The sequence below is a fragment of the Phascolarctos cinereus genome, unplaced genomic scaffold (genome assembly GCF_003287225.1).
Source record: "Phascolarctos cinereus isolate Bilbo 61053 unplaced genomic scaffold, phaCin_HiC Scaffold_230;HRSCAF=819, whole genome shotgun sequence".
In the NCBI taxonomy this organism is placed as follows: domain Eukaryota; kingdom Metazoa; phylum Chordata; class Mammalia; order Diprotodontia; family Phascolarctidae; genus Phascolarctos; species Phascolarctos cinereus.
Genome location: NW_027555548.1, coordinates 169 through 21,128, shown reverse-complemented (window position 1 = coordinate 21,128; position 20,960 = coordinate 169). Strand labels below are relative to the sequence as shown.

Genomic DNA, 20,960 nt, shown 5'->3' with positions numbered 1-20,960 from the left:
GACCAGGGAGGCCGGACGCCGCGGCCCCTCAGCCATAGCCCCTCCCGCCCTGGGGCTCCAGGCCCCGGCGCCGCGGCGTCTTCAGGGCGTGGCCAACGCTGGGGCGCGGGGGCACCTTCGGGCTCGCCGGTACCGAGGCATTACTGCTAATAAACGGCCATTGGCCATGGCCTAGTTATTCAGGCGGGAGGGATTTTTAAAACCTTTCTGAAAGTGCCGGGGACTTGGGGGCGAGGAGAAAGGTGAACTAGAAAGTGAGGAGCCCGGAAATAAAGGGCTCGGGCTCCGCGGGGCAGCGCCCTGGGCGGGGACAGCCCCCAGACAAAAACGGCGAATCTGCCCTCGGTCAGCCTCCACTTGCTCCGAGGATTGGCCGAAAAGCAACAAAGGAGAAGGGGCGGGACCCCTTCCCGACCAATCCCGTGTGTCGAACGCTGTGACCGCTTCCGCGTGACGTCATTTCAGTGCGCGCGTGCTGGGGGGGGGATCCGGAAAGATACCCGAAGTGCCTGCTGGGAAAGGCTTTGCTGGTTTCCTCGGGATAGTTTCACTTAACATCCGAGAGGTGAGCTGCCTGCCTGCTGCGTTGTGGCCTTGGGTGGCAGTGTCTGGGTGTGAGGTGGCTCCGTCTCACCGTGGTCACCCACGTGCGTGGGGGGGGCGGGGCGTTAGTTACTTACGAAATGGGGGAGGAGGCGAAGGGAGCACGGACCTGCCCGTGCAGCCGAGAGCCAGTGGCCTTCTTATCTCTGGAGCGCCTATTACAACAGATCCGCCTGGGGAGCCTAAAAAACATAGGTTTTTACTGGAATAGAACGAACATTGTTGCTTTACCTGTGTATAATCAGTCAGCCAGTACTTTTAGAATTTTAGAATTGGAATTAAAGTCAGCGAACATCTATCGTTAACCTACTCTGTGGCTACCAAAGTGGGGGGGGGGCGCAGACAGTGCGTTCTCTCAAAGAAGTTACAGTCTAGTACTTAGTGCCTGTTTGGACACATGCAAGAGAGGGCAGTGATCTAAGCTGTTACATGGTAATTGTATAGAAGAAGTACAAACAGTATCAGGAAAAAGCAATCAGCAAATATTTATGGAGCGCCTACAGTGCTTCCCATAAATAAGGGAAGGGCCATGAAGGAAGCAGCTAGAGAAGGGGATTTACATCATTCTAAATATAGGGAGTGGTGAGTTGTAAAGGAGCAAAGAAAGGCAGGATGTGATTGAATATCTGCACAGCCTGGTTAGGCTAGCTGAGAAGTGTGTTTCAAGGAGTGTAGCCTCTGAAAACTTCAAAGGAACTAGGTTCCTAGCCTAAGGATTTGGTATTTTATTCTGCTAACAAGGGTGAGCTCTTAATGTCTTAACTGGAGAGGAACTTGGTGGTCATCTAGTTTTTGGCAGTGGTTGCTGTTTGAACAGTTAAAGTGATAGGGAGCTCGCTACTTCATAAAGCAGTCATTGATCATTTTGAAATAATGGCTGTAGTTGTTAATAAGGGCTTTGGAGATATAAAAGGACTGTAATAGCATTGTACAGTAGCCAGTAATTAGTAAAGAAATGTTTAAGTGAATGTTAAATGACCAGGTCTCTACTCCTAAGGAGCTTACACTCTTATTAGAGGAAAAGAGTATTATGTTCTGAGAAACAGTTTTATAAAACAACATGACTATATAGTTAAAAGTAAAATTCATCAGGGAAAGCCTCATAGAACAGATGAGACATAAAGGATGAATAAGATTTGGATAGACATTTCATTTCAGTCTGAAATGAGTACATAGGCAGGACTGAATATAGGATTTAGAGTTGGAAGGAACCTTAGAGATCATTACTAAACTCTTTCATTTTACATTTAAGTAAACCCGTTCCTGAAATAGTTGAATCATTTGCCCAAGATCACTCACACAAAAAGTAAATTGAAGAGTTTGGATTAGAATCCAAGTCTCCTGACATCAAATTTGGTGCTGTATGGGAGCTGAGGTTGGTGAATCTATATTATGTAGTGTTTTGAGTGCTGAATTGAGGAGTTTGAACTTAATCTGATAGGTAAAGAATTGGCTACCTACTTGGGACACATACTTTGAGAGGAAAAGAGTTAATTTTGGGGTTTGGTGGATTTGGAGAGACCATAAAAATAAGAAATTAGGGCAGGAAAAGCCAGGCAGCTTGTCAGTCTGAGAAGATAACTTCACACTGTGTTGCCATTCATCTTGCAGGCTCCAAGCCATTAGTTGTGGTGAAGAACTTGAGATTTTGGAAAACCAGAAGGCAGAATAGAACTCTAGATAGGACATAAAGGGGCAGGATTTAAGAGATGAAAAAAGGAGGGTTTCAAGGGTGAATTTTGCAGTTTTGACTGATACCCCAGGGTCCTCATGCCGCAGATACTCAGGCAAATCCTTTGCTTGCTTTTGACATCAGTGAGCAATGCTAGTGGAACAGTGGAAGGATAAAATTAATATGATGGCAGTATGCAGGAGAGATTTGAGAAGATGCAGGAAAATCTATTTAAATGAAATAGCCTATTGACTAGGGTGGTAGCATTTGAAGTAGAGAAAAAAGGAAGACTGAAATAATTTTCAAAAGAAGAATCCACAAAATTTGGTGTGAGATGGGAGATAGCTGAGGGAAGGGAAGAAAAATATAGTTTTCAAGCTCAAGTGACTGGAAGAATGTGGTGGTATTTTAACAGAAATAGACAAGTTTAGATTAGGAGCTATTTTGAAGGGAAAGCAGATAATTATAAAATGAGTTTGAGGTAAATGGTTAGGCATTCAAACAAGTATTAGGAAAATAGGAATATGGGAACTCGGCAAAAGGTCTGTGCTCAAGATGTTCCATCAATTGCTTACCTTCTTTGGAACTCAGTTTCTACAGTCTCAGTTCAAATTCCAGGTCTGCCACCTACTACCTGTGCAGGTTTTTGAAGATTGTTTTCAAAATTGCCAGCTGAAGGATGAGAATAAAATTTCTGAAAGAATGTAGAAAGGAAAATTGAGGACCTAATTGAATGTCCATGTTTAGGAGATGGAAGGATCATAGATTTAAAACTTGGAAGAGAGCTCAGAGATTATTTGGACCAGTTGCCTCATTTAAGAAAATTAAGGCCCAAAGAGAGTAGAGGATTTAGCCAAGGTTGTACAGGTATTGAGTGGCAGAGCTGCACTGAAGACCAAGAGGAGGAGAAGAGAGGAGAGCTGAAGGAAGAGAGAATGGTTGAATACAAAAGGAGAGGAGGAAGGATAGCATCATGGTCATATGGTCCAATGAAGTGAAAGAGAGTGAGGGCCCACAGAGTTGTTGAAAATTTGGCAGATTGGGGAAAGAGAAAGGAACAAGCATTTATGAAGCACCTACTATGTGTCAGACACTTTACTAAACTCATTACAATTATTATCTCATTTGATTCTCACACAACCCTAGGAGGTAGGCTCTATTATTATCTCCATTTTGCAGTTGAGAGAACTGAGGCAGATAGAAATTATGTGACTTGTCCAGGTTCACTTAGCTGAGAAGTATCTGAGGCTGGATTTGAACCCAAGTCCTCCTGTCTCCAATTCTAGCACTTTACAGTATCACCTAGCTGCTCTGATTAGAAAGTCATTGGTGATCTGTGCAAGTATTATTTCCAGTAGAGTGGTTGGAAATGGCAGAGTGAGAAAGAGTGTCTATGATTTGTTGAATGAACAGAGAGAGAAATGAATGCATAATTTTTGAGGATACTCCTGTAAGGTGTTCAGTCATGAAAGGAAGAACAGAAATAGTATGGTTACTTAGAGAACTACTTAGGGCCAAGTGAAGATTTTTTGTTTTTTGTTTTTTTTTAAGGGAGGGGAAGACTTGTATATCTTTGAAGACAAAAGGGAGGAGCCAGTGTAGCGAGAAGGATTGGAGATGTGTGACAGAAAAGGCATTATGGAATTAAGGATATAGAACAGGAAGGGCATCTAGTTCGGCCCCTCATTTTTTAATTGAAACTGAGACCCAGAGTGGTTAAGTGACTTGCCCAAATCACAAAGTGGCTAAACTAAGATTTGTATCCAGCGCCTCTAATTTCAAATCCTTCACTCCACATCAGTTTGCATGCATGATTATACCTAGTTTTTCTGGGTGGGTGATTTGTGGCTGCAGTCCTAGCTCCTTTGCCTTCCAGAATATCATATTCCAAGTCCTCTGCTCCTTTAACATGGAAGCTGCTAAAACTTGTGTGTTATCCTCACTGTGGCTCCATGATATTTGAATTATTTCTTTCTGGCTGCTTTCAATATTTTCTCTTTGACTTGGTTACTCTAGAATTTAGCTATATTAATTGACTCTTCCTTTCACTTGAACGCTTAGAGTCCAGTGTAGAGTTATTAACTGGCCTAATTTCAATATTGTGTCTCAAGGAATAGTGAGGCCTCAGGAGAAGGAGAAAGAGAGAGCCAGTCGGTTGAGCAGTCAGAACATACATCAATTAATTTCAATGTCTTATTATATGGGCACACCCCAAAAAAGTTATAAGAGTAACATCAAAGATCACTGATCGTAGATCACTATAACAGATATAATAATAATGAAAAAGTTTGAAATATTGAGAGAATTACCAAAATGTAACAGAGACCCAATATTTGTAAAAATGGTGCCGGTAGACTTGCTCAAGGCAGGGTTACCACAAACCTTCAGTTTGTAGAAAACACAACTTCTTTTTTGTTTGTTTGTTTGTTTGTTTTTAGGCAATTGGGGTTAAGTGACTTACTACACAGGTAAGTGTTTGGTCTGAGACTGGATTTGGACTCAGGTCCTCCTGACTTCAGGGCAGGTACTCTATCCACTGCACCACCTAGCTGCCCCGAAAACAAAATTTCTTTAAAGCACAGTAAAGCAAAGTATAATAAAATAATGTATGTCTGTAAGTTAATTTTTTTGTCTCTTAATTTATATGCATTCATTTTCTGTTTTTCAATAAGTCTAGACTACTCGTTATAGGAGTTTACTGGCAAAAGAAAGAGGAAAGAGAGGATAAAAGCTAGGAATAGTAGCATTGTTCACTTAGTGGTCTGTTTCCTTTTGTAACTATGAGTGGAGAAAATTTGTCTCTTTTTGTTGCAATTGATTATCTTTAAACAGGTTTAATTATCAAGCATAACATTATTAAATAGTTAAGTACTTTGATGCCATTGTGATGCCAATATGATGAGCATTACATATTCATGTTTTGTAGCTGAGCTACTCTTTTTCCAATAAAAATTATTCAGTTTGCTCCTGCCATTTTAAAAAATTTAATGCCAGTGTTTGGATCCCACTTCTTCCTGTTCGATCCTCTCTTTCATCTTATTAACATACTAATCTCCTGTATAGCTTTAGTCTCTCTACCTCTACTCCTTCCTTTCTGCCTTTAAATGTATTCTTGTTTTTCCTTTCAAGGAAAAACCTATACTTAAACCTTCTATTTCTTGTCTCCCTGTCATATTAAAGTTCTCAAGTTGAGTGCTGAATACTTACAACTTTCATTTCCTTATTGCCAAAACTCTTTATCTCTTGCATTCTGGCTTCCATTTTCAATATCTCATTGATACCACTCTCTCTAAGGAGGTCATCAGTGACGACTTCTTATCAAGATCTAATGATCTTTCCTTGTTTCTAGCCAAATATTGCAGGAATTGCGTATGAGCACCCTTCCCTTTATCTTTCCCTGGCACCATTAGCCATTTCTTGTAACAAAAGGAAAATATTCCCCTTGTTTCTCGAGTTTTTTCTTTCTCCTTCACTAACCGTTTGTTTTTCTTTTTCTCGCTTACTATGAAACACTCCAGAACTTAGAAGTTTGCCCCCTATTCTTCCCTCAGTTATCTGCCTTGGAAAGCTTCATCCATTTTTAAGACTGCCAAATCTACATGTCTAGCTTTGACCTGTGTTGTTAGATTCCACATTTCCAGCTACATAAAAGACATTTCCACTTGGATAGCCTGATTCACCTGAAACTTAGTATGTTGAAAACAGGATTGATCCCTGCCCCCTTCAAAACTGTTATCTCTTCCTTAATTCTATTTCTACTGTCAAACTGAGCATTTTTATGATTACTCTGATTCGATATTGCCTAGTAGTGAAATCTATATCACTTCTTATCTCCTTTCCTTGTTCTTTGGACAGTAGGCAAATGCATTTGCATAATCAGGAAATAGTCAAGATTTTACTTTATTGCCGTTTGCTTTAAGGTACCATCTTCAGCAACACATTATATCTAAATACAGTAATCGTCTGTGTTATCATCTAATTCAGTTTTTATTGGGTACCTGTTATGTGCAAAATATATTATTGTCCTGTTCCCTAGACTCAGAGAGTTATATTTGACTCTCTCTCATATGTCTAATATTTTACCACATCTTATTCGTTTTTCCTTTGATTTCTCTTAAGACTTCCCCTCACGCCTGGGTTATTGAGTAGCCATCTTGTTGATCTCTCTTCCTCCAGGTTCCTCTTTTCTTAACCTTCTTATATAGAGCTGCTAGAATAGCATTCCTCAAAAACTTTACATCCTGTCATTCCATGCAATGATTCCCTGTTGCCAGGATTTCAAATCTAAACTCCTGTCTTCTCTAGCCTCGTCTTTTGTAGCTCTCTAATTTAGCCCCTTTGTTTTAGTCAAACTAGCCCATTTTCTATCCCCTGTATGCACCTTGCTCTGGGCCTTGATAACTCTGGGTCTTGACATATGCCATTTCACTCATGCAATTTATTTGTTTTTCCCCTGCCAGTTCATGTTTTTCTAGGCCTGCTTTTAGGAAGCCTCCTCTGGCTATTCCCACATTACCACTTAATTTATCATGTCTGCATACAAAATCCAAATTTTGTATAATGCCTACAATATAACATACTCATTTTGTATTTTATTATCCTATACTTATAAATAGAATCTGATTTTTTTAAAAAAGGTAATTGATTTTTAGCCATTCTTTGGACACAGGACTTCATGAGAATGGATTTTACCAGTTAGATCTCCTATAGAGTATTGGTATTGGTAGCCTAGGTAATATTAAGTATTGTTTGTTGGTTGGGCAGGAGGTATACCAAGGACTAGTGTCTTGCCTCAGCCTCTTATGAGTATGTCATATTAGACTTCCAATTTCTTTTACTATTTTCCAGTCTGTTATCTTAGGTCAGTGATGCAGGAATGCTGGTTAGTGAAGCAGGACAACTGCCACCAACGAATCAGACTGCCACATTTAGAAACAGTGGTGATAGGACGTGGTCCAGAGACCAAGATAACCGATAAGAAATGTTCACGACAACAAGGTAAGTAGTGGCTACAACTAAGCTTAAAGAGATTCTTATGTCACCTGATGACTGCAGGGTCAGCTTGAGAAGTATCAAGTTTAGAAGAGTTGATAGTGTTGGAAAATTCTGTGCTGGCTTCCAAAGAGAACCCAGTTGTTGAGCTTTTTCACATGTGCCTGGTTACAGTTTATTTCCAGTTCCATAAGCGTAGGGATGTGGCACTTTTCCTTTATCCCATGATTATGGGGCTGATTTCAGTTGCCCCTTCCCTTAAAGACAAATAAATAGGTTTCAGATTCCCATTGTGATGAAAAAGATGAACTCTAAGGTGACCATAGGCCATAAATGAGCATGGGAGGTTGAGTTAATAATGGCTAAGGTGGGTGGGGGGGTCTTAGCTCTTGAGATTTTATCCTTTGCTACCTAGTTTCTAACCTCAACAGTTGACTTAAATTGCCCTCTTTAAAGTAGCAGTTTTTAAACACGTTTTTTAAAATTTTAGTTAACAAAATTCTATTTTTTCCCTTTCATCTTTGTTTTCTTCATTGAAAGAGAAAGAAAAACAAAACTATTATAATAAATCTTTATAGTCAAGCAAAACAAATTCCTGCATTGGCTATTTTTAGAAATGTCTTGTTTATGGCTTCATCTGCACCCTGATTCTATCACTTCCTCCATCAGGAAACAGATACTTTGTTTGGTCATGAGCCCTCTGGAATCACAGTTGATCATTTTTGATCAAAGCTGTTAAGTCTTTCAAAGTTCAGCATCAATGCAGCAAGCCTCTGAGAACTGAAGAACATGAGGGTGCGTCCTAAGGAGAGCTGAACCAGCCCAGGTCAGAAGTGAGGCAAAGCAAGACCCCCCCAACCTTTTTCCACATGGATTGTCATTGAGCTGTTCTTCCCCTGTCTTGTCCTTATGAAACTGATTTTTGAACCAAAGGATAGGATGTTATCTTATTATTTCTCTTAAATTTCATCCTGTTAGAAGATCCAAATTGTAGAAGACATTGAAAACCATGCAAAGAACTACAAATTTTATTACCAGAGAAATAACATGACTAAATATGCAAATGCCAGATGAATCTGGCAGCAGTCTGTAGGATGGATTAGTAAGTGGAGATTGGAGGTGGAAAGACCTGTTAGGAGATTATTACAGTAGTCTATATGGGAAGTAATTAGGTCTTATACTTAATATGCATTAACAAACATTTATGAAGCATTTACTCTGGGCCAGGTACCGTTTGGAAAACAGAGGTGTGGCTTAAGGTGAAAAAGATTTCAGACATATATGTATCTCAAGGCACTGGTCACTCTCAGGCCTCTGAGGTCACTATCTCTCCTGGGTCATGCAAGCCCTGCATCTTGCAGCAAGGCAGCATCAGCACTTTGAGAGACAAGACGGGCCAGGTTCCGCTCTTTATTGAGGGCAGATGACCTGCAGAGGATTTTGAGAGTTCTCCAGGAGAGCATGTTAAATCAATCTACTTCGCGTGGTATTGGTTACCCAGTACTGTTAGTCTTGCTGGCGAGTGCTAATGACATGCCCATCAACTACCTATTCCCAAATCCTTATCTCGAGTCCTGAGCATTCCTGCTTCTCCCTACACCACCTCGTACCAGCTTGCCCATCTTCCAGGTTTTTCTATCTGTGCTGCAGATTTGTGGTTGGAAGCAGGAGGGGAAGGGGATTAAGGGCACTGGCCCCAGGGATAGGAGCAGCAATGCCTATTAGCGGTGCGGGACAGAAGGAAAAGAGAGATTGAGGGGTGATGCTGGGAAGCTGAGGAAGGTCACTCCCAGGTGAACACTCCTAGTGTTCTCAGGCATGTTTAGAGTGTGGGGAGCCTGAGGAGAGGCAGAAGGGTTTGGACCAGCCCTTGTGGAATTGGAACTAGAAACAGTGATGAGAAGGCCCCATGGCTACCTCCAGAGACAGCAATGCCAAAACATTGTAAGAAATAGCTGATGTATGCCAATAGTGGTCCAGTGACCAGCTCATCCTGACCGTTAGCAGTGTGTATACAGCAGTAGTAAAGGATGGACAGATTCTCAGGACATTCTCTGATGAGCTTACAGCCTGCACAAGAGAGCCCTTGTCATTTCTTTTGAATCCAACTATTGTACTAGTTTGCTTAAAAACTAGAAATAAGCCTTTTGCTTTCAGCAGACACATTGTGTTGTGATGTACTAGAAAGAGGGCCTGAAGTCAGAGAACAGTGTTTGAATCTCACTTCTGTTATTACTTACCTGTGTGACCTTGAGCAAGTTACTCTTGACCTTTCTGGCCCTCATCTGCAAGAAAAATAAAGCTGGCTTTTGTATAGCACTTTAAGGTTTGCAAAGCACTTTATATATGTTAAATTATTGGAGCCGCAAAACAACCCTCAGAGGTAGGTTCTCTTCTCTCTTTTTCCTCATTTTACAGATAAGAAAACTAAGGCCAAGAGGGTTTAATGACTTGCCAGAGGTCACATAGCTAGTTTGAAGAGTTGGTGAGATCAAACTCAGGTCTTTTGGACTTCAAGTACACCACTCTATCCTGGGATAGGACTAGGTGAGCTTGAAGGGAGCTTCCAGCTGTAAAGCTCGGATCCTATGATCTAATCAAATGAGCCAAGGGGCTAGTAGTAAGGCTTATTAGGAAGGTGACACCTCGTGGAGACAGCATGTGTACTATTCATTAAATAAGGTATGAAATCAACACCTCACTCCATGACCTCCCAGTAGAGGAAAGAATCATTTCTCAGTCCCATAGAGACCCACTGGACACTACTTCTCCCCTAAAGATCTTAACAACTGATAAGAAGTATGCCATAATATTTTTATGATAATGTAGTAGCCTATTCTCTGAACCATTTCTTTCTTTAGGTTTCAGTATTAAACATTTTACATACTCCTTTCATTACTGGAAACCAGTGGTATATCCTGAGATTTGGATAAATGAAAAACATAGTTTCAGAGAAATATCAGCAGTAGATGACATATTTATAATGCTAATTACCTACCTCAGAATTGTGAGATTCTGGAACAAATTATTCTGTTCTTCACGTTGCTTTTCTATACCATGGAGTACATAGGCTTTTTCAGTAGAGAATAACAATGTCCCATTTATGGTAGAATCTCAGGGTTCTAGAATCAAAGGTTTGATTTTTTTTAAAGGAACGCTGCTATCTTACGAGATTTCCTTAACCTGGGGAAATTTGGCCAAGTGCTGCAAACCCTGCTAGGCCCCTGAAGGGAAAAGTATTTGTCAATCACTTACTATGTACAAAGCACTGTGCTAAGTGCTGGGGATACAAATAGAAAAGTAAGACAGCTGTTGCCCTCAAGGAGCTTATATTCTAACAGGAAGAGTCAACATTTATTGGAGGGTTCAGCTTTAGGATACATAGGAAGGCTCTGTAGAATACCAAAGCACATGCTAATAATTTTAATTAATGTCATTGCTGTTGATGAAACCATGTCTGTTTCTGAAGTTGAACATTTGATAATGCCAGAGACTTTGGAAAGAACTTTCTTTTCACAGTTTTCAGTAGCTGTGGCTGCTGAGGAGGCAGCACTTGCAACAGCGGAGTGGCTTCCATGAATGATGGCTTCAGGAGCTGGATTGGAAGCAAAGTCAGTGGTCTAGGGGTTGATGGTATTCCTCAGGCTTTTGGGTATAGGTGTCTGGGCTTCATCTGTTGGGGTATGAGAATAGGTAGTGGCACAATGAAATCCACAGAGTATTGTTTTTCATTTGAACAGCCTTTTGTTACCCTGAAAAGCTGTCATGTAAGCTTTTGGGCCTATGTCTCTTGGGTCCTTCAGCCAGCGTTATAAATTCTGAAGCTGTCTATTTGTGCCAACATTAAAAAGACTTCAAAAGACTTATGGAGGCCTTAAGAAAATGGTGATTGTTCAGGCTTCCCATTTGGGAGGTGATTTGGGGAAACCTTGTGGGACCATGTTGAGTCATGCTTCATATTAAGATTTTCCTTTTTCTTTCCTCCAGGAAGAGTAGGAAAAACTTGTATTTTTAAAGTATTAATTTTTTTTTAAAATCTTTTTCAGTACAGTTGAAAGCAGAATGCAATAAGGGTTATGTCAAAGTAAAGCAGGTATGTGTTTATTGGTTTCCTTGGGTTTATTTAGCATTTTGTTTTTGTTAAATCTTTTTAAATTTAATTGTTTTATTAACCAGTTTTGTTTTAACAAATCATACAGAATCCCAGGGTCCTCAGTATTGAATCCCTTACAATATACAAGCCCTCAAAATAATTAAAGAAAACAATATAAAAGAGTAAGCCAATAGTACCTACAACCTTAGACTTGGGTTATTTTTCGTTTCATTATAAGAAAGATTAGTTTCATAAATTACTACCAACATTGTCCAGTGCTTTTGATTTAAGTTTTATTGCCCTTTGGAGTTGCCTTCATTTATATAATTGTAGTATTGAAGGTCACTGAGAGTAGGACCTGGAGCAGGGGAGTTCCCAGTGCCCTAATATAATGTCTTTCACTTGGTTTTCTTAAATATTTGTTGAATTGAATGTGGTTCTACTTTGTTCATTCTTTTCTCCTAATATATTTTACCATCAAACAATCATATATTAAGTACTTAGCCAGGCACTGGATTATGTTCTAAGGATTCAGATACATAGAATGAAAACATCCCTACCCCCATGGTACTTGCATTTTACATGTTCACATGTTCTTTTTTTTTTCCTTCCTTTTTTTTGATATGAGGCAGTTGGGGTTAAGTGACTTGGCCAGGGTCACATAGCTAGTAAGTATCAAGTGTCTGGTCTGAGACCAGATTTGAACCCAGGTTCTCCTGACTTCAGGGCCAATGCTCTATCCACTGCGCCCACATGTTCACATATTAATACATGTTCATATATTGATACATGTTTACAGATAAGAAAGTTATAGAATGTATGTAAGATAAATACGCAGTGATTTGGGGGAGTCGGGGACACATAAGGGGGATCAGGAAAGGCCTTTTGAAGGAGGTGGCCCTTAGCCTGAGCTTTAAGGAAAACCCAAGATTCCAGGTGGTGCAGGTGAATAGGAGAACATCCTAGGCCAGAGGGACAGACAGCCTGTGCAAAAGCGCAGAGGTAGTGTGTGCTGATCCTCAAGTTGGGCAGTTTGGCGGGAGCCTGCCAGTGTGTGAAGGGGAGTAATATGTAATCAGCAAGAAAGATAGGCTGGAGTCAGCTTGTGAAGGGCTTTAAATACCAAATAGAGGGGTTTATGTTTATCCCAAAGGGTAATGGGGAGCCATTGAAGCTTTTTTCCAAGAAAGGAGTCAGTCCTAACGTAAATCAAACCAAAGTATGAATTCTTTGTTCTATTGTGAAGAAATGCTTTCCCCTCACAGTGGTGAGAATTGCACATATATATGGAGTGGATTGTAAGCTGGAAAAGTCTTGGGGTGAACCCTTTACTAGTGGTATGAAAGAGGATGTTGGCTGGATCTGGAGAAAGTAAAGGGAGCTGGCAGTGAATGAGGTAGGGAGATGAATTGGCCAAGTTACTTATTGGTCTGGCCCAGGCTTGCAAACACGGAAGGCAGATGTACCAGTTCCATTCTGTACTTTTTAGGTTTATTTTATTTTATATTATTTTCCTTAGTTGCCAGTAAATTTCTCTTTAAAAATACAGCCTCTTGGAGTGTCTCTTGGACAAGCTAAGGGGAAAGAAAGCAGTGGCTGTACTGAAGCTCGAAGCATATTAATGATAACAGTGGAGAGATGAAGAAGGGCTGCCACCCTAATAACTCTTAGTATCCCAGCCAATAAGGGTAGAATATAGAAAAAAAAAGAAAACTTTGCAAAATCCTATTTTCCTATAGTGGTCTTAGTTTAGCTACGTTTAAAATTTTCCTTTTTGGTGCAGAAAGGTTTTGGATTTCAAATAATCATCTTAAAAATGAGCTTCTGGAAGCCATTCTTCTAATTAGGGACTTCTGTTAACAGAGGAGAGCACATATGCATGTGCCCCTAAAAATCCTTTCCATTTTGCTGCACTGCATCAGATATGCTCAAGCTACTTGGCAAAGAAAAGACTTCTTTTACCTTAATCTGAACCCTGAGTTGGATGTTCTCCCAGTCATTGGACACAGCCCCAGAACATTTAATACGCCCTCTCACTTTGTCCAAGCCAAGCAGTTTATTTGGCTAGGGAAGACAGTATTGTGAGCTAGTTCCCAGTACCTGGGAAACAGTAGTTATTTCCTAAGTGTTGTGTAATCCTAAAGAAGAACCCCCATCCTTTCCTTACCATCCACCTCCCCTCTTCTCCGTCTCTGCCCCCTCAGTTTTCTCTTTGTTATGCTCGGAGGCTGTTGGAATAGACTGGAATATGAGAATAAGAGACAGTTCCCTGAAATCAGGTTATCATGTTGTTTCTGATAAAATCTGTGAGTTAGGAATATGGCAAGTATACCTGTAAATGTAAAGCACTATATAAATGTATGTTGTCACTCTTATTCTCTAGGAAATTGTTTGAAATCTACCCTGACTGCATTGGTCCATCTGCTAGTTATTTCTCACTTTAAGTACTAAATTATTTTCCTTCAGTATCCTTTCTACCATCCTTACATCCTGCTGGTTTTTTGGTTTTTGTTGTGTTTTTTTAACCTGATCTATCACTTCATCAGGGTAGGGAGCTCCAGGTAAAAAAATTCCTCTACCAATACAGATTGGCACCTACTTTTCAACTTCTAGTCTTAGAGAATTCCTGGGGACTTTAAGAGGCCAAATGACCAGTGGCACACAGCCAGTACATGTAAGAAGTGGGACTTGACCTCAGCCCTTCCTGATTCCAAGGCTAACTATCAATCCATTCTGCTATGCTTTTCTCCTCCTCTCTTCCTTTCTAAATACCAGAGAGTCCTGTCTCATGTCCACTCTTATTCTTATTTCTCGGTCTTCCTTATCTGTTGGATCAGGCTCTATGTTGAACTATAGCAGCATGTGGTACCTGGCTTTTTATTTTTTTAAGCTTACCTCTGTCTCTTTTCCTGAAAGGTAAGGGAGTTGCCTTAGAAAGACTACAATTCTGAGGATTAGTAAAAAACTGAAATAACCTCAGGAAGCAGTTGGTTTTAGATAGAGGCCCTTTCAGATTTAAACTAAGAAATTTTAAATCAACAAGTCTTTCCCTTCTTTTTTGTATCCTCCCTGTTGCCTGTCCTCTTTCCTTTTTTGATATAAACTTTGATTTCTAGGGAGTAGCTCTGTAGCTTTAGTTTTTGCTTTTGTTTTTTTAAAGTGCATGGTTTGGTTTAGAAATGTTTTTTCTTCTCTCCATTGTCAGAAAGTTCTGGTAAATGCAACACAGGTATATTTGTATCTCTTAGGAAACTCCCAGTGTTCTTTCTTTCATAGATGGGAGTCAATCCAACCAGTGTTGACTCAGTAATTATTGGGAAAGACCAGGAGGCCACGCTAAAGCCAGGACAGATTCTCCACATTGTGAATGAACTTTACCCTTACACTGTACAATTTATAGAAGAAACTGAGACACCTGTCCTGGGAAGAGAAAGGAAGAGGAAGAGGCCTGGTGACAATAACCACAATGAAAAGGGTGAGGACAATAAAGCAGAAAAGGTGGTGGGAATGGAGCCCTTGGACCGTTCAGAGCGGACTTCAGTTCATAAGCCAAGCAGCGCCAAATCTGCTGAAGCCCTCAAAAAAGGTGACAGTACTTCCAGCAAAAAGGTGAATGGATAGAGGTAACTCGATAGTGATGACAAGAATGTTACTTGCTCATGGCAAGAAAATCTTTGCGTTTTTCTCTCTAATTGTTAAAATAAGTAATTTTTTTCCCATGAAGATTAAACATGGGAGTGGAGATTTTATTTTTATTTGTTATGTGGCGACGGTTTTCAAAGGCACATCCCAGCAAAAACACAAAGCCCCCACAAAATACATTCTAAAAGAGCGAAGGAAAACCACCTCATAGTGATTTTTATGATAGCACATCCCCTTTCCCGCTTTTTAAGCATCCCATTTATTAACGGAAAGAAAGGATGTATGCTTTATTGTCCGTTGTATTTGACTTGTTTCTTGCTGTTCAGCATCGTGTTCATTTATGTTATTGCCATTATATCCAATGTTCTTTTTGCTCTGCTTTCTTCATGTGGAACACCATGCAAGTCTGCCCATGTTTCTCTAAATTCTTATTTGTTGTTTCTTACAACACAGTATTCCATTATCTTCATAAACGACAATTTCCTTAGCCATTCCCCAGATGTTGGTCACGTGATCATTTAAAAAATTTTTATTGATGTTTTCTGTTTCTTACATCACCATGGTATCCTGTGTATCCCCCCCCACTCTCTGAGAGCCATCTTCTGTGACAGATAGTATGTTTTAGAGCGAGGGAAAAAAAAAAGTCAGCACAGCTGATAATACAGTGAGAAAGTCTGAAAACATGTTCAATGTGTAACACCTGTGAATTTCCATCTCCATAAAGGGGTGGGTTGGGGTGTCTTTTCATATCTCTTCATTTGAGTCCCTCTTGATCATTATAATTTTGTTACATTTACTTTTGACTTTTTGGTATGTAGTTGTTCTTTCCATTTACATTGTTATAGTTACTGTGAATATTGTTTTCTTGGCTCTGCTCATATAGATCTTTCCATGCTTCTCAGCTTTTATCATTTCTTACACCATAGTAACATTCTGTTACATTCATGTGCCATAATTTTTTTAGCCATTCCCCAACTAACAGGCATCTACTTTGTTTCCGATTTTCAAAAAAAGGTGCTGCTATAAATATTTTTGAATTTATGGGGACTTAAGGCCATTAATGGAATCTCTGGTTCAAAGGGTATGGGATCACTTTATTTGCATAATTCCAAATTGCTTGTCAAAATGGTTGTACCATTCATTTTACAACTCCACCAGCATGTATTAATGTGCCTATCTTTTCACAACCCTCCAGCATTGACTATTGTTATTTTTTGTCATTTTTGCCCATTTGCAGGGTGTGAAGTGAAACCTCAAGTTTGTTTTGATTTTTATTTCTTTTATTATTAGTGATTTGGAGCATTCTTCCATGTTATGGAATATTTTGCAGTTCTTCTTTTGAGAACTACTTATTCATATCCTTTGACTTTTTATCTATTGGGGAATGGCTATTAATTTTTTATATATTAGATACCAAACTTTTAGCCAAAATATTTGATACAAAGATTTTTTTCCCATTTGACCACTTCCTTTCTTGTCCTAGAAGCATCAGTGTTGTCTGTGAAGAAGCTTTTCAGTTTTATAAGTTCACAATTTAAAAAAAATTCTTTAATGTTTATTAAGAATACTTATTTTTGTATAACTTATGTTTCTCAGTATATCTCTCCCTTTTCCCTCCCAAAGAGCCATTTCTTAAAAAAAAGAAAAAGTAACCAGCACCTACAAAAAAAACACCTGACATTATATACCACGTCCATACCCATGATACCTCATTTTAGTCACTTCTTAGTGTGATTCCAAGTTGATTTTCAGCATAGTTAGACCAATTCACAGCTTCACCACAGATGCATTAGTAGATCATGTAGTTTGTTTACAGAATTTTGCTATTACAAATAGTGTTCTCATGAATATTTTTAACACAGTTCTTTTCTTGTTGTCGGTTACCACCTCGGGATATAAACCCAATAGTGGCATTGCTTGGGTTAGAGGGTATGATTTAGAAACTTTTCTTTCCCAATTCCAAATTGTTTTTCAGAGCAGTTGGTTCAGGTTACAGTTGAGCAATAATGAATTAGCAGGTCTAGTTTCCTATAGTCCTTTCGCCACTGGATTTTTACATCTGTTACCAGTCTTTAGCCATTTGATGGGTATGAAGTGATCCTCAGAATTTTTTAAATTTGCATTTATCCAATTATCAGTGATTTTGAGCAGTCTATTGGAGGGTGGTCTGCTTTTCTTTTGAAACTTTTCATGTCCTTTAAAATGGTTAGATTGAAAAATAGGATAATGTCATAGTTGAAGTTTCCATTTGACATAGAATTTCAGATTTTTTTCCATAAGGTGTTATATACTACTAAGATTAGTTTAAAATGTATTAATAAATTTTGTTTTAATTCAACAGGTACTTCTTTTTTTTAAAAATAAATTTATTTTGATTTATCAACAATCACTTCCATAAGCTTTTGAGTTTCAAATTTTCCTCCCTCTCCTACCTCCCTCCCCAAGACGGTGTGTAATCTGTTATAGGCTATACATATACATTCCTATTAAACATATTTTCACATTAGTGATGTTGTAAGTAAGAATTAGAATCAGTAGGAGGAACCACCAGAAAGAGGATACAAAACACAATAGAAGGGAAAAAAGTAGCAAATAGTGTGCTTTGATCTGCATTCAAACTCCATGGTTCTTTCTTTGGATGTGGATAGCATTTTCCATCATGAGCCCTTTGGAGATGTCTTAGATCCTTGTATTGCTAAGAAGGGTTAAGTCTATCAGTATTAGTACCTAACTGATTATGTTATTCCCTTCTTGAGCCAAATCTGATGAGAGTAAGGTTCAAACAATGCTCATCTCCCTCCCTTCTTTCCCTCTGCTATAATAGGTTTTGTGCCTTTTCCTGTAACGTAATTTACCCTGTCTGCCTCCTCCTTTCCTTTTCTCTTAGAACATTTTCTTACATCAGATTAATCACTTACTTGGTCCATTTAACCCACTTGAGATTTTTTTTTAATCATTACATCAAAGTCAACTTATACCCACCCCCTTTATGTATACCCATTTAACATGGTGTAATAACGATACAGTTCTCAGGGGTTACAAGTGTCGTATTCCCTTGTAGGGATGTAAAGTTTGCCCTTATTAATAACATGTTATTTCTTTCTGCCCATTTACCTTTTTATGTCTCTCTTGAGTCTTGTATTGAAGATCAAATTTTCTGTTGAGCTCTGGTCTTTTTATCAGGAAGGTTTGGAAGTCCCCTATTTTGTTGAATATCCATCTCTTCCCTGAAAGATCATGCTCATTTTCACTGGGTAGTTGATCCTTGGTTGTAATATTTTGCCTTACAGAATATCATATTCCATGCTCTACAGTCTTTTAATGTAGAAGCTGCAAGGTCCTGTGTAATCCTGACTGTGGTTCCATGATATTTAAATTGTTTCTTTCTGGCTGCTTGCAGTATTTTCTCTTTGACCTGGTAATTTTGGAATTTGGCTACTATATTCCTTGGTGTTTTCAATTTGGGATCTCTTTCAGGAGGTGATCAGTGGATTCTTTCTATGGCTATTTTACCCTCTGGTTCTAGGACCTCAGGGCAGTTTTCCTGTATGATTTCCTGAAAGATACTGTCCAGGCTCTTTTTTTCATCATGATTTTCAGGTAGACCAATAATTTTTAAATTGTCTCTCCTGGATCGATTTTCCAGGTCAGTTGTTTTACCAATGAGGTATTTTACATTTTCATCTATTTTTTCATTCTTGTTTTTGTTTGACTGATTCTTGCTCTCTCATAGAGTCATTAGCTTCCATTTGCCCAATTCTAATTTTTAACAAATTGTTTTCTTTATTAGATTTTGTACCTCCTTCCCCATTTGGCCAATTGTATTTTTTTAGGGACTTGTTTTCTTCAGTGTACTTTTTTCCAGTTGGCCAATTGTATTTTTAAGGACTTGTTTTCTGTAGTTAATTTTTGTCCTTCCTTTCCCAAGCTATTGACTCTCTTGCATACCTCTCATTTCTTTTCCCATTTTTTCTTCTACCTCTCTCATTTGACTTTTAAAATCCTTCTTGAGCTCTTCTAAGAAGGCTTTTTGGGCTTCAGACCAGTTCATATTCCCTTTTGAGGTTCCAGATGTGGGTTTGTTGACAATGTTGTCCTCTTCAGAATTTCTGCCTTGATCTTCACTGTTCTCATAATACGAATCTATGGTACATTTCTTTTTGCTCATGGTGTTTGCTTATTTCCTGGCCTTTAAAGAGATTGAGCTCTCCTGCTGGGGAGCAGAGGGCACTGACCAAGCTTCTTGTTTGGGAGCCTAGGGCCTGGTCACTGGCTTTGTATGCTGGGGCCTCCAATGCTGGCAGTTGGAGGTATAGGGTTCTGACAGCTTACTTGGTGTTGGGCTGGAATCAGAACACTGGAACTCTAGGGGTAGGATTGGGTAGTGTGGCTCCTGGAGATTTCCTCTCACCTGGGCCTTTCCTTTCTTTCACTTTCTTCAGCTCCTTTCAGAGGATGTTGCAGGATGTTTATCCACATGGGGCCCCTTGGAGTGCTGCTTCCTTTAGTTTTGCTGAGGCACTGGGAGAGCTGGTTGCTGTAGAATGCCCAGACACCTGGTGGTTTTCCAAACTGGTTTCCACCGGTTCCCCTACCCTCACTGAGGCACTCAGGGTCCAGGTATTGGTGTTTGCCTGCTCCACCACCTGGGTTTCAGGATCTCCTCTTGGTATGCTGAGGTGGGGCTTTTCCGCCAACTTGCTGGGATTCCTCCCATTCCTCCAGGGCAAGAGGGGCCTTTCTTGTTAATCCCTCAAGCTACTTGGTCTACAGGACTGTTGCACACCATTTTTCTTCTGGTTCAGCTGTTCCAGGGTTTTTTCTGGGCAATATTTTCTAGGCTTTCAGAGCGACTTACTTCTTACCTCAACAGGTAACCTCCTTCTTAAGTACATTTCCTGAAAATTTAATTAAGTTGTTAACAGAAAGGAGTGCTGTGTCATTCATGTTATCTCAATGTTGTCCTTATACCAGGATTTTATATATCTCATTGTTTAGATGTGGGAATTTAACGAGAAAGAAAAGAGTATCTGTGGTTGCTAATTTTTGCCTTTTTATAACATAAATGTGAGCTTTTGTGACAGAAAAATGCTTACTGGAAAATGATGGTAGAACAGACTAGAAATCCAGTGTACTAGAAAATTGCAAACAGACAGACTTGTGTTGTTGTGAGGAAAGAAAGGTCTTTGTAAACTCTGTTATTATGGTCTTCTGTGAACACAGTCCTTTTATACCATAGGCATCTTTTGGACATTGGAGTCAAGGTTTGAAGATTTCTATGCATGACCCCAAAATGCAGGTAAGATGAAGCACTATATTTGAAATATTTTTAATTCTTTTCAGAAATAACCAACTCTCAGAGGCCATATCTATACTACCAGTGGAATAGAGTGGCGAGAAAAATGAATTTTCTAGGTCTGCAGAACTTCTTGGAGGAAAAGCTGTTCCCTTGGCGGATTTTGCATGTGCGTGTGTGTGTGTGTGTGTGTGTGTGTGTGCGTGCGTGCGTGCGTGTGTACACATCACATACCTTAAGAACCCTATTAAGAAAGTTATATATTAATATATCATGCTGCATGTTTACAGACCCAGTCATTGCATTTTGACTATTAATGGCATTTTTTATATTGTCTGTCTTCTGTGTGAATAATAACAAAACATTTTTTGTAAAGGGCTTCCAGATTCACTTTTATTTAGAAAATTTTATCTTATTTTTATTAATGCTTTTTGGTTTTATATCACATTCATTTCAGAATACTTTCAAAAGTTTTATTTGTACCTTTTAATTATTATCTTTTATTTTACATGACTTTGCTTTTCCATTATATTGCTGCTTCTCCTTCACTGAGAGAGCCATCTCTTCTTACAAAGGATAGAAAAGAAAGTAGTAATAAAGATCAGTTCAGCAAACTATTGAGCCTGTCAAACAAGCCTGATAGAGTATGCAGTATTCAGCAC

The 20,960-nt window shown here is 39.3% G+C and overlaps 1 protein-coding gene across 4 annotated transcripts; it reads left to right on the top strand.

Annotated features, from left to right (window-relative positions):
- Positions 1 to 460: 460 nt before the first annotated feature.
- On the top strand, positions 461 to 20,657 carry LOC110204302 (aprataxin-like). 4 transcript variants are annotated; one of them, XM_078148535.1, is made up of 6 exons: positions 468 to 565; positions 4,714 to 4,743; positions 7,124 to 7,273; positions 11,314 to 11,360; positions 14,637 to 14,835; positions 20,242 to 20,657. In XM_078148535.1, exons 3-6 carry the CDS (start codon positions 7,144 to 7,146, stop codon positions 20,286 to 20,288), a joined length of 423 nt encoding a protein of 140 aa, XP_078004661.1. In that variant the 5' UTR covers positions 468 to 565; positions 4,714 to 4,743; positions 7,124 to 7,143; the 3' UTR covers positions 20,289 to 20,657. The 4 variants fall into 4 exon arrangements, with proteins under 4 accessions (XP_020836201.1, XP_078004661.1, XP_020836202.1 ...); XM_020980543.2 differs by having other exon boundaries at positions 471 to 565; positions 14,637 to 14,969; positions 20,242 to 20,643; XM_078148534.1 differs by having other exon boundaries at positions 471 to 565; positions 14,637 to 14,983; positions 20,242 to 20,305.
- Positions 20,658 to 20,960: the final 303 nt, after the last annotated feature.

Coding starts and splice junctions, on each gene's coding strand:
- LOC110204302 (XM_020980543.2), top strand. CDS start 7,144: ATGCAGGAATGCTGGTTAGTGAAGCAGGACAACTGCCACCAACGAATC. Junction 11,361..14,636: donor GTTATGTCAAAGTAAAGCAG/GTATGTGTTTAT, acceptor TTTCTTTCATAG/ATGGGAGTCAATCCAACCAG. Junction 14,970..20,241: donor ACAGTACTTCCAGCAAAAAG/GTGAATGGATAG, acceptor TTTATACCATAG/GCATCTTTTGGACATTGGAG.